At 57.4% G+C, this 12149-nt stretch overlaps 1 protein-coding gene across 17 annotated transcripts in view; it reads left to right on the top strand.

Moving 5' to 3' along the window:
• The window catches only part of LOC121866676 (exocyst complex component 5-like), a 176815-nt gene that overhangs the window by 113201 nt on the left and 51465 nt on the right, over positions 1–12149 (top strand). For all 17 annotated transcript variants that reach the window (XR_006089001.1, XR_006088999.1, XR_006089000.1 and 14 more), the window contains one exon: positions 6292–6347. Coding sequence is in view for 11 of the 17 variants with exons in the window: in XM_042366377.1 (XP_042222311.1) it covers positions 6292–6347 (56 nt within the window). In the remaining 6 variants the exon portion in view is untranslated. The remainder of the gene's footprint in view (positions 1–6291; positions 6348–12149) is intronic.

Raw genomic sequence — 12149 nt, forward strand, 5'->3', positions numbered from 1 at the left:
TTAATGGTTCATTGGAGAGGGGTGGGGTGGTCATTGCCCTTACCCGAGCTTAGAAATGACAGCCCTAGAGACACCTGTTACAGGTAATTAGTTATGTCTTAGTGGGTCCCGGGGCATGGTACCTATTACGCCTGCTGTTACCTATACACCGGAGCATGACACTACACCGGAGCATGACACCTACATCGGAGCATGACACCTACACTCGGGCATGACACCTACGGAGCATGACACCTACACCGGAGCATAAGCACCTACACTGGAGCATGACACCTACACTGGAGCATGACACCTACACCGGAGCATGACACCTACACTGGAGCATGACACACATACCTGCTATGTTAAGTTCAGAAGCTGGTGACATGATAGAAGCAATGAATGAAGTAATGGAAATAGGAGGAAAGAGGGAATGAAAGGAGATAATGATAGAAATAGAATGAAAGGAGATGAAAGAAGTGGAGAATGAATTAAGGGATGTGAAGGAAGAAATGAAAGAAGAGAGATAAAGGAAAACAAACTAAAAGAGGAGATGAAGGCAGAGAATGAAAGAAAAGATGACGGAAGAGATTGAAAGAACGGAGGTGGAGAAGAGAGAATGAAAGGAAGGAGGTTAAAGAAGAGGAGAATGAAAGAAGGAAAAATATAGAAGTGGCGAAACAAAGAAGGGAATGAAAGAAGGCGACGTTAGGAGAGGCAGAAATGAAAATGTCTGGACCGTATGTGTGAGGATTAAGCCTGAAATTGAAGCGACCAGTGAGGGTTATGGGTAGTAAAGTGTGGTAGTGTGGTGGTGTGGTAGGGTAGTGTGGTGGTGGTGGTGTGGTGGTGTGTGGTGGTGTGGTGTGGTGGTGGTGTGTGGTGGTGGTGTGTGTGTGGTGGTGGTGTGGTAGGGTGGTGTGGTGGTGTGGTGTAGTGGTGGTGTGGTAGGGGTGGTGTGGTGGTGGTGGTGGGAGTGTAGTGGTGGTGGTGGTGTGTGGTGATGGGGTGTGTGGTGAGTGGTAGGGTGGTGTGGTGGTGGTGTGGTGTGGTGTGGTGGTGTAGTGTGGTGGTGGTGTGGTAGGGTGGTGTGGTGGTGGTGGGGTAGTGTGGTAGTGGTGGGGTAGTGTGGTAGTTGTGGGGTGGTGTGTTGTGTGGTGGTGGTGTGTGGTAGTGGTGGGGTGGTGGTGGTGGTGTGGTAGTGGTGGGGTAGTGTGGTGGTGGTGTGGTAGTGTGGTGGTGGTAGGGTGGTGTGGTGGTGGTGGTGGTGTGGTGGTGGTGTGGTGGGGTAGTGTGGTGGTGGTGGTGGTGTTGTGGTGTGGTGTGGTGGTTGGTGTGGTAGAGTGGTGTGGTAGTAGTGATGATGGTGACGTGTGTGTGTGTGGCATTGTGATGTGTATGGTCGTAGTGGTGATGATTGGTGTGGTGGTATGATGGTGTTGTGTGGTGTTGGTGGGGTGAAGTATGGTGATGATTATGGTGATGTATTTGTGTTACGATGATATATGGTGACGTGTGTGGGTGTTATTAGGTGATGTGTGTGGTGTTATGGTGATAATTATGTGGTGTTATGGTGATGTGGTGTTATGGTGATATGTGGTGTTATGGTGATATGTGGTGTTATGGTGATAATTATGTGGGTTATGGTGATATGTGGTGTTATGGTGATAATTATGTGAGGTTATGGTGATATGTGGTGTTATGGTGATAATTATGTGGTGTTATGGTGTATGGTGTTATGGTGGCTGAGATACAAAGAGAAAGGACGTAATGCAGGAAAAGGTATTTTATAGGTCGTGTAACATAGCTCCGTACGTGTTATGGTGGTGTAAATTAGCTGTAGTGTTAGGTGGTGATGTAATATAGCTGTATGTGGTCGTACTTAACATAGTGTACGTGTTAGGTGGTCATTAATTATGGTAGTGTTAGGTGGTATGGTGTAGTGTTAGTGGTGTATAATATAGTGTAGTGTTAGGTGGTGATGCTAACATAGTGTACGTGTTAGGTGGTCATGCTTAACATAACTCCGTACGTGTTAGGTGGTCGTACTTAACATAGCTCCGTACGTGTTAGGTGGTCGTACTTAACATAGCTCCGTACGTGTTAGGTGGTCGTACTTAACATAGCTCCGTACGTGTTAGGTGGTCGTACTTAACATAGCTCCGTACGTGTTAGGTGGTCGTACTTAACATAGCTCCATACGTGTTAGGTGGTCGTACTTAACATAGCTCCATTACACGTGTTAGGTGGTCGTACCAACATAGCCCAGTACCACCATACCAGGACTACCCAGACCATATCAGGACCCCAATACCAGACCATATCAGGACTGACACCACCATGCAGACCCCAGCACCATACCGGACCCCAGTACCACCATACCAGGACCAGTACCACCATACCAGGACCCAGTACCACCATGCCAGGACCCCAATACCACCATACCAGGACCCCAGTACCACCATGCCAGGACCCCAGTGCCCTGCCAGGACCCCAGTGCCACCATTCCAGGACCCCAGTACCACCATACCGGACTGATACCCACCATACCAGGACCCCAGTACCACCATGCCAGGACCCCAGTACCACCATACCAGGACCCCGTACCACCATGCCAGGACCCCAGTACCACCATGCCAGGACCCCAGTACCACCATGCCAGGACCCCAGTACCACCATACCAGGACCCCAGTGCCACCATACCAGGACCCCAGTGCCACCATACCAGGACCCCAGTACCACCATACCAGGACCCCAGTACCACCATACCAGGACCCCAGTACCACCATACCAGGACCCCAGTACCACCATACAGGACCCCAGTACCACCATACCATGACCCCAGTACCAGACCATACCAGGACCCCAGTACCACCATACCAGGACCCCAGTACCAGACCATACCAGGACCCCAGTACCATCAGGACCCCAGTACCACCATACCAGGACCAGTACCACCAAACCAGGACCCCAGTACCAGACACGTACAGTTACCATATATATATCGTTCCCTTCTTTTGCTGGGGAGAAATAGGAGGTGCTGAGCTGCGGCCACACACACACACACACACACACACACACACACACACACACACACACACACACACACACACACACACAGAAGGACAGAGAGAGAGAGAGAGCACTCGAGGTGATCAAGACTGCAGGTTCCTCAGGTCAGCCGGGAACAAAAGTCAAGAGAGGAAAACACTGTAACTTTTTATGGTCACAATCTGGCCTTTGTGTGGACCGCTCGACTCTCTCTCTCTCTCTCTCTCTCTCTCTCTCTCTCTCTCTCTCTCTCCAGCTTCTCCTACCTCCCATCTTCCCTGCACTTCCCTCCCTCCCTTCCCTCCCCTCCCTCCCTCCCTTTCTAACACCTCTCCCTTCCTCCCTCCTCCCTTCCTCTCTAACCCCCTCCCTCCCTCCCTCCCTTTCTACCCCTCTCTCCCTCCCTCCCCTCTCCCTCTCCTAACCCCTCTCTCCTCCCTCCCTCCCTTCCTCTCTAACCCCCTCTCTCCCTCCTCCCCTCTCTCTCCCTCTCCTGCCCCTCTCTCCCCTCCCTCCTCTCTAACCCCTCCCCTCCCTCTCCTAACTCCCGCTCTCCTCCTCTCCAACTACCCCCCCCCTCGTGACACTTCCCCCCCTTCTTTTGGCACCCCATCCTCTCCCTCCTTGGGCACTCTCCTCGACTCCCCCCCCTCTGTGCCCCAACTTCCTCCTCGACTTCCCTCTCTATTTCTCCTCCCGCCCCACTCGTTATACCACTCTGTCGACCCTCTTGTGTGGCACTCCTTTCCGACCCTCTTTAATTTGGCACTTCCTCCCACCCTCTGACCTGGCACTCCTCTCCCTCCGGCCCTGGCACTCCCCTCCCTCTGACCTGGCCTCCTCCCTCCTCCGGCCTGGCACTCCCCTCCCCTCCGACCTGCCTCCCCCCTCCCTCTGGCCTGGCCTCCCCCTCCCCTCCCGGCCTGGCACTCCCCTCCTCCCGGCTTGGCCTCCCCTCCCTCCGGCCTGGCCTCCTCCCTCCCCTGCCTGGCACTCCTCCCTCCTGCCTGGCCTCCCCTCCTCGGCCTGGCACTCCCTCCCTCCGACCTGGCCTCCCCTCCCTCTGGCCTGGCCTCCCTCCCCTCCTGCCTGGCCTCCCTCCTCCGGCCTGGCCTCCCCCCCTCCCTCCCGGCCTGGCCTCCCCTCCCTCCCGGCCTGGCACTCCCTCCCTCAGCCTGGCACTCCTCCCTCCAGCCTCCTGGCACTCCCTCCCTCCAGCCTGGCACTCCCTCCCTCCGGCCTGCTCCCTCCGTCCTGGCACTCCCTCCGTCCTGCCTCCCCTCCCTCCGTCCTGGCACTCCCCTCCCTCCGTCTGGCCTCCCCTCCCTCCGTCCTGGCACTCCCCCCTCCCCTCCGGCCTGGCACTCCTCCCTCCCGTCCTGGCCTCCCCTCCCCTGGCCTGCTCCCCTCCCTCCTGCCTGGCACTCCCTCCCTCCCGGCCTGGCCTCCTCCCTCCGGCCTGGCCTCCCCTCCCTCGGCCTGGCACTCCCTCCCCCTCCAGCTGGCCTCCCCTCCCTCCAGCCTGGCACTCCCCTCCTCCAGCCTGGCCTCCTCCCCCTCGGCTTGGCACTCCCCTCCCTCGTCTTGCACTCCCCTCCCTCCGTCCTGGCCTCCCCTCCGTCCCTGCTTCCCTCCCTCCGTCCTGGCCTCCCCTCCCCTCCGTCTGCCTCCCCTCCCTCCGTCCTGGCCTCCCCTCCTCCGGCCTGGCACTCCCCTCCTCCGTCCTGGCACTCCCCTCCCTCCCGGCCTGCTCCCCTCCCTCCGGCCTGGCACTCCTCCCCTCCGTCTGGCCTCCCCTCCCTCCCGGCCTGGCCTCCCCCTCCCTCCGTCCTGCCTCCCCTCCCTCCGGCCTGGCACTCCCCTCCCTCCCGGCCTGGCACTCCCTCCCCTCGGCCTGGCCTCCCCTCCCTCCCGTCCTGGCACTCCTCCCTCCGGCCTGGCACTCTCTCCAGCCTGGCACTCCCTCCCTCCGGCCTGGCACTCCCCTCCCCTCCAGCCTGGCACTCCCTCCCTCCGGCCTGGCACTCCCCTCCCTCCGGCCTGGCACTCCCCTCCCCTCCGTCCCTGGCCTCCCCTCCCTCCGTCCTGGCCTCCCCTCCCTCCTTCCTGGCCTCCCCCTCCCTCCGTCCTGGCACTCCCCTCCCTCGTCCTGCCTCCCTCCTCCCGGCCTGCTCCCCTCCCTCCGGCCTGGCACTCTCCTCCAGCCTGGCACTCCCCTCCCTCGGCCTGGCACTCCCCTCCCGTCCTGGCACTCCTCCCTCCGGCCTGGCACTCCCCTCCCTCCGCCTGGCACTCCCCCTCCCTCCGTCTGCTTGCTCTCCCTCCCTGTGCTCCTCCCTCCGGCCCTGGCACTCCCTCCCTCCCGTCCTGGCACTCCCCTCCCTCCGGCTTGGCCTCCCTCCTCCGTCCTGGCCTCCCCTCCCTCCGGCCTGGCCTCCCCTCCCTCCCGGCCTGGCCTCCCTCCCTCGGCTTGCTCTCCTCCCCCGTCCTGGCACTCCCCTCCCCTCCTGCCTGGCCTCCCCTCCCTCCGTCTTGGCACTCCTCCTCTGCCTCCCCTCCCCTCCGTCCTGGCACTCCCCTCCCTCCGTCCTGCTTCTCCCTCCCTCGTCCTGGCACTCCCCTCCCGTCCCTGGCACTTCCCTCCCTCCTGCCTGGCCTCCCCTCCCTCCGGCCTGGCACTCCCCCCTCCCCTCCCGTCCTGCTCCCTCCTCCCGGCCTGGCACTCCCTCCCTCCGTCTGCTCCCCTCCCTCCTGCCTGGCACTCCCCTCCCTCCGGCCTGCACTCCCCTCCCCTCCGGCCTGCTCCTCCCCTCCAGCCTGGCACTCCCCTCCCTCCAGCCTGGCACTCCTCCCCTCGGCCTGGCCTCCCTCCCTCTACCTGGCCTCCCCTCCCTCCCGGCCTGGCTCCCTCCCCTCCCGTCCTGGCACTCCCTCCCTCCGGCCAGAGATAAGAGCTAATCCGGGATATAGCGGTTTGGTCTATGAGAGATAGTGCTTGGAGATAGTGTGGGAGATAGCGCTGGAGATAGTGTGGGGAGATAGCGCTTGAGAATAGTGTGGGAGATAGCGCTTGAGAATGAGTGTGGGGGTAGTGCTTGGAGATAGTGTGGGAGATAGTGCTTGGAGATAGTGTGGGAGATAGCGCTTGGAGATAGTGTGGGAGATAGCGCTTGGAGATAGTGTGGGAGATAGTTTTTGGAGATAGTGTGGGAGATAACGTGTTGGTGTTCCGTTCTCTTATCTCCGTTATCTCCTCCACAGATATCCGGCGCAGCGAGTTACCAGCAGCAGGAAACACGGAGGCAGTACTTGTCATGGTAAGTAACAACAATAAAAAGTAACAATGAGTAACATTAACAACAGTAAAAAGTAACGATAAGTAACAACAGCAAGTAACGATACCATGGAATGAACAGAGATGGTTAAATAAACACAAGGATAACAGGAGCATTAGGGAACAGTAACAGTGGATAAAGTAGCAGTAACAGGAGCATCGTGGAACAGTAACAGTAGATAAAGTAGCAGTAACGGGCATTAGGGAACAGTAGCAGTAGATAAAGTAGCAGTAACAGGAGCATTAGGGAACAGTAACGTAGATAAAGTAGATAACAGGCATTAGGGAACAGTAACTGGTGTGTGGTAGTGTCACAGTAGATAAAGTAGCAGTAACAGGGCATTGAGAACAGTAACAGTAGATAAAGTAGCAGTAACAGGAGCATCGTGGAACAGTAAAGTGGATAAAGTAGCAGTAACAGGAGCATTGGAACAGTAACAGTAGATAAAGTAGCAGTAACAGGGCATGTGGAACAGTAACAGTAGATAAAGTAGCAGTACAGGGCATTGGAACAGTTTGTGTTTTGGTTTGTGTAAACACCGTAGCCCAGGTAATTGTTCCTTTGGCCTCAGGTAAATCAGGTGTTGATGTATTGGTGTCAAGTGTAGGGGATACCTGCCCTGTGGTACTCTCTCTCTCTCTCTCTCTCTCTCTCTCTCTCTCTCTCTCATACCTCCACCCCACCCCCTCACCTCCTACCACTCACCCCTCACCTCCTACCCTCACCCTCCCTCCCACCCCTCACCCCTCCCTCCCACCCTCACCCCTCCCTCCCACCCCTCACCCCCCTCCCTCCCTCACCCCTCCCTCCCTCCCCTCACCCACCCCTCCCTCCCCTCCCTCCCCTCACCCCTCCCTCCCTCCTCCCTCCCTCCCTCCCTCCCCTCCCCTCACCCCTCCTCCCTCCTCCACCTCCTCCCTCCCCTCCCCCTCTCCCCTCACCCCCTCCCTCCCCTCCCCTCACCCTCCCCTCCCTCCCCTCACCCCTCCCTCCTCCCCTCACCCCTCCCTCCCTCCCTCCTCCCTCCCCTCCCTCACCCCTCCTCCCTCCCTCACCCCTCCCTCCCTCCTCCCTCACCTCCCTCCCTCCCTCCCCCCCTCCCCTCACCCCTCCTCACCCCTCCTCCCTCTGCTCTTCGGCTTCCACGTTTCCTACCTCCTTCCGCCCTGCACACCACTACCCTACCACCACCACTACCACCTCCACCACCACTCCCTACCACCACCACTCCCACCCCTCCCACCTACCACTACCTCCCCTCCTACCACCACCCCACCACTACCCTCACACCCTCCCACCTCCACCACCACCTACCCACCACCTGCCACCACCACCACCACCACACTACACCACACCACCCCTGCACCACCACCACCACCTCCCTACCACCACCACTCCTCCACCACACCACTCCCTCCCACCACCACCACCACCACCACCACCTCCACCACACCACCTCCCACCACCACCACTACCTCCACCACCACTACCACCACCACCTCCCACCACCACCACTACCACCTGCCACCACCACCACCACCACCACCACTACCACCACCACTACCACCACTACCACCACTACCACCTGCCACCACCACCACCACCACCACCACCACCTGCCACCACCACCACCACCACTACCACCACTACCACCTGCCACCACCTCCACCACCACCTGCACCACCACCACCACACCACCACCATCTCACCACCACCACCACTACCACCACCACCTGCTCCACCACCCTATACCACCATCTGCCTGCCACCACCACCACCACTCTACCTGCCTGCCCACTTCCTCCTACACCACCACCACCACCACCACCACTACCACCCACTACCACCACCACTACCACCCTACCACCACCTGCACCACCACCACCACCACCACCACCACCACCTGCACCACCACCACCCACCACTACCACCACCACCACCACCACCACCTGCACCACCACCTCACCACCACCTGCACCACCACCTGCACCACCACCACTCACCACCACCACCACCACCACCACCACCTGCACCACCACCACACCACCACCACCTGCACCACCACCACTACCACCACCACCTGCACCACACCACCACCACCACCACCACCACACCTGCACCACCCTGCACCACCACCACCACCACCACCACCACCACCACCACCACCACCTGCACCACCACCACTACCACCACCACCACCACCCACCACCACCACCCACCACCTCCACCACCACCACCACCACCACCACCACCACCTCACCACCACCACCACCTGCCACCACCACCACCACCACCACCACCACCACCACCACCACCACCACCACCACCACCACCACCACCACCACCACCACCACCATCACCACCACCCACCACCACCACCACCTGCACCACCACCACCACCACCACCACCACCACCACCACCACCACTACCCACCACCACCACCACACCACCACCACCACCACCACCACCACCCACCACCACCACCTGCACCACCACCACCACCACCACCATCACCCACCACTACCACCACCACCACCACCACCTGCACCACCACCACCACTACCACCACTACATCAAGTACAAGCATTAGCAGGAGGTAACGTACTGTACTTGCGTGTCTGGCGTCCGTAATAAATCATAGGTGTCCTATTTTTTGCTCAGTACGTGACCAAGACAACGCCCCCCTCCCCCTACCCTCTCCCCCTCCCCCTCTTCTCTACCCCCTCCTCCCCCTCTTCTCCTTCTCTTCCCCTCTCCCTCCTTTCCTCTCCCCTTTCCTCTCCCCTTTCTTCCTCTCTCCCAGTGCTCCCCAAAGGATGAGGGTGAGGGGGTGATAGGAGGGGTAAGGGGAGGGGGAGGAGGGGAGGAGGGGGGGCCCTTTACCCCAACATGCACAGCGCGACGCAGGATTATCACACACCTGCTGTTGCATATAAGAACCATGACTGTGTTCTTTCCCTACCGGATATTCACGCCCCTGTCTGGTAGATGCTCTCTCAACCTTGGTGGCATTTAGAAACAGAGGAGGAACAAAGAGAAGAGCCTTAGGAACCCCATGTGGAAGTTTAGACCCCCGTTTGTGTATGGGTCTTCCCTTCTGAGCTGGCCGGAATGTTCCTCTGTAGTCAGGTCTGTGGGTAACAAGATGGCGGGGTAGTGAGGCCTCTGGGTAGCAAGATGGCGGGGGGTAGTGAGGCCTCTGAGGGTAACAAGATGGCGGGGTAGTGAGGCCTCTGGGTAGTAAGATGGCGGGGGCAGTGAGGTCTCTGTGGGTAACAAGATGGCGGGCATGAGGCTCCTGGGTAGCAAGATGGCGGGGGTGGAGGCTCTGTGGGTAACAAGATGCAGGGGCAGTGAGGCCTCTGGGTGTAGGCAAAAATGGCGGGGGGCAGTGAGGCCCCCTAGCAAAGATGGCGGGGTAGTGAGGTCTCTGGGTAGTAAGATGGCGGGGCAGTGAGCCCCTGCAGCAAGATATGGGGTTTGTAGAGCCTGCAGCAAGATGGCGGGGCAGTGAGGCCCTCTGGGCAGCAGGATAAGGGGCAGTGAGGCCTCTGGGTAGCAAGGCGGCAAGCAGTGAGTGTTCTTGGGCAGCAAGATGGCGGGGTAGTGAGGTCTCTGGGTAACAAGATGGCGGGGCAGTGAGGCCCTGGGCAACAAGATGGCGGGGTAGTGAGGCCCTGGGTAGCAAGATGGCGGGGTAGTGAGGTCTCTGGGTAACAAGAGATGGCGGGGCAGTGAGGGCCTCTGGGTAGCAAGATGGCGGGATATGAGGCCCTGGGTAGCATGGCGCGGGGCAGTGAGAGGCCTCTGGGTAACAAGATGGCGGGGTGTGAGGCCTCTGGGTAGCAAGATGGCGGGGCAGTGAGGCCCTGGGTAGCAAGATGGCGGGCAAGTGAGGCTCCTGGGTAAAGCAAGATGGCGGGGTAGTGAGGCCCTGCAACAAAGATGGCGGGGTAGTGAGGCCTCTGGGGTAGCAAGACAGGGGCAGTGAGGCCTCTGGGTAAGATGGCGGGGCAGTGAGGCCTCTGGGTAGCAAGATGGCGGGGGGTAGTGAGGCCTCTGTGGGTATCAAAATGGCGGAATGATAAATAAACAATGACAAAAAAACCAAGATGGCGGACTATACTAATAATAATAACAAGACATTATTTATAACTTACGTGAAAAATAAAGCAAATTAACTGATATTAGATGGAAAATATGACCTAATTAACTCGAGGAACAGCATAAGAGGGGAATTAATTATGGCAGGGAAGGAGAAAGGAGTTTGTTGGGGGTATATAATGCTCAGTGTCTTAAAATGTTAAAAGACTTATTATGAAGGATTATTTTATGATTATCTTGATAATTATTGAGTAAAATTAACATACAGGTTGACGATTGGGTTTGGTTATGTATGTATGTATGTATGTATGTATGTATGTATGTATGTATGTATGTATGTATATATATAGACAATGTTCCTAGATGGATAAAGTGAACCAATCCGGATAATATGAAGCAATTCGGATAAATTGAACCAGTCCGGATAACATAAACCAAACCTAATCTAAACCAAACCTAATCTAAACCAAACCTTGTCTAAATCAATTCTTATCCGAATAAATCCGGATAAGAAAAATGGTGCATCCGGATTAGTAAAAAGCTCATATATATATATCTGAGTGATTGAACGTTGGGCCGGATACCAACATCAAAACGGAGCCGAGGATTGTGTTAGGTGGGAACGTCTCTGTGTTGTGTAATGGAATTAGTCTTCCATTTGTACATTTTAGAGGGGGGGATAATGTCATCAACCCGACAGTAACTTAGTGAGTGTGAAATCACGTGTGTGTGTTAGTGGGCTGTGGGGGGTGTGTGGGGGGTGAAGTGTGTGGGGGTGAAGGGGTGTGTGGGGGGGTGAAGGGGTGTGTGGGGGTGAAGGGGTGTGTGTGGGGTGTGAGGTGTGTGGGGGTGTGGGTGTGTGGGGGTTGTGAAGGGGTGTGTGGGGGGTGAAGGTGTGTGGGGGTGAAGGGGGTGTGTGGGGGGTGTGTGTCTGTCTGTAGGGTTGAGGGGTTTGTGTGTGTGTGTGTGTGTGTGTGTGTGTGTGTGTGTGTGTGTGTAGAGGGTTTCTGTGTGTGTGTGTGTGTGTGTGTAGGGGTTTCTGTGTGTGTGTGTGTGTGTGTGTGTGTGTGTGGGGGTTTCTGTGTGTGTGTGTGTGTGTGTGTGTGTGTGTGTGTGTGTGTGTGTGTGTGTGTATGTGTGTGTGTGTGTGTGTGTGTGTGTGTGTGGGGTTTCTGTGTGTGTGTGTGTGTGTGTGTGTGTGTGTGTGTGTGTGTGTGTGTGGGGTTTCTGTGTGTGTGTGTGTGTGTGTGTGTGTGTGTGTGTGTGTGTGTGTGTGTGTGTGTGTAAAATATACATTCAATTTAAGTTATGCACAGGTAGAATAAACTCTGTCAAATGCGTTTCAGTGAATGTGTGTGAGAAGCGTGAGAAGGCAGTGAGAAAAGGATTGTGAAGTAAGGGGTGGTGGTGAGGGGTGAGGGGATGGTGAGGGTTGGTGGTGAGGGTTGTGAGGGTGAGGGGTGGTGAGGGGGTGGTGGTGAGGGGGTAAGGTGGGATGGTGAGGGGGTGGTGGTGAGAGGGTGGTGGTGAGAGGTGTTGGTGGTGTAAAATAAAAAAAATGTAGTAGTAATGGTAGTGGTGGTGGTGGTGGCAGTAGTTGTGATAGTAGTAGTTGTAGTACTACTAGTAGTGGTGGTAGTGGTAGTAGTAGTGGTGGTGGTGGTAGTGGTGGTAGCAGC

The sequence above is a fragment of the Homarus americanus genome, unplaced genomic scaffold, assembly GCF_018991925.1.
Source record: "Homarus americanus isolate GMGI-L3 unplaced genomic scaffold, GMGI_Hamer_2.0 scaffold20504, whole genome shotgun sequence".
Classification (NCBI taxonomy): Eukaryota; Metazoa; Arthropoda; class Malacostraca; order Decapoda; family Nephropidae; genus Homarus; species Homarus americanus.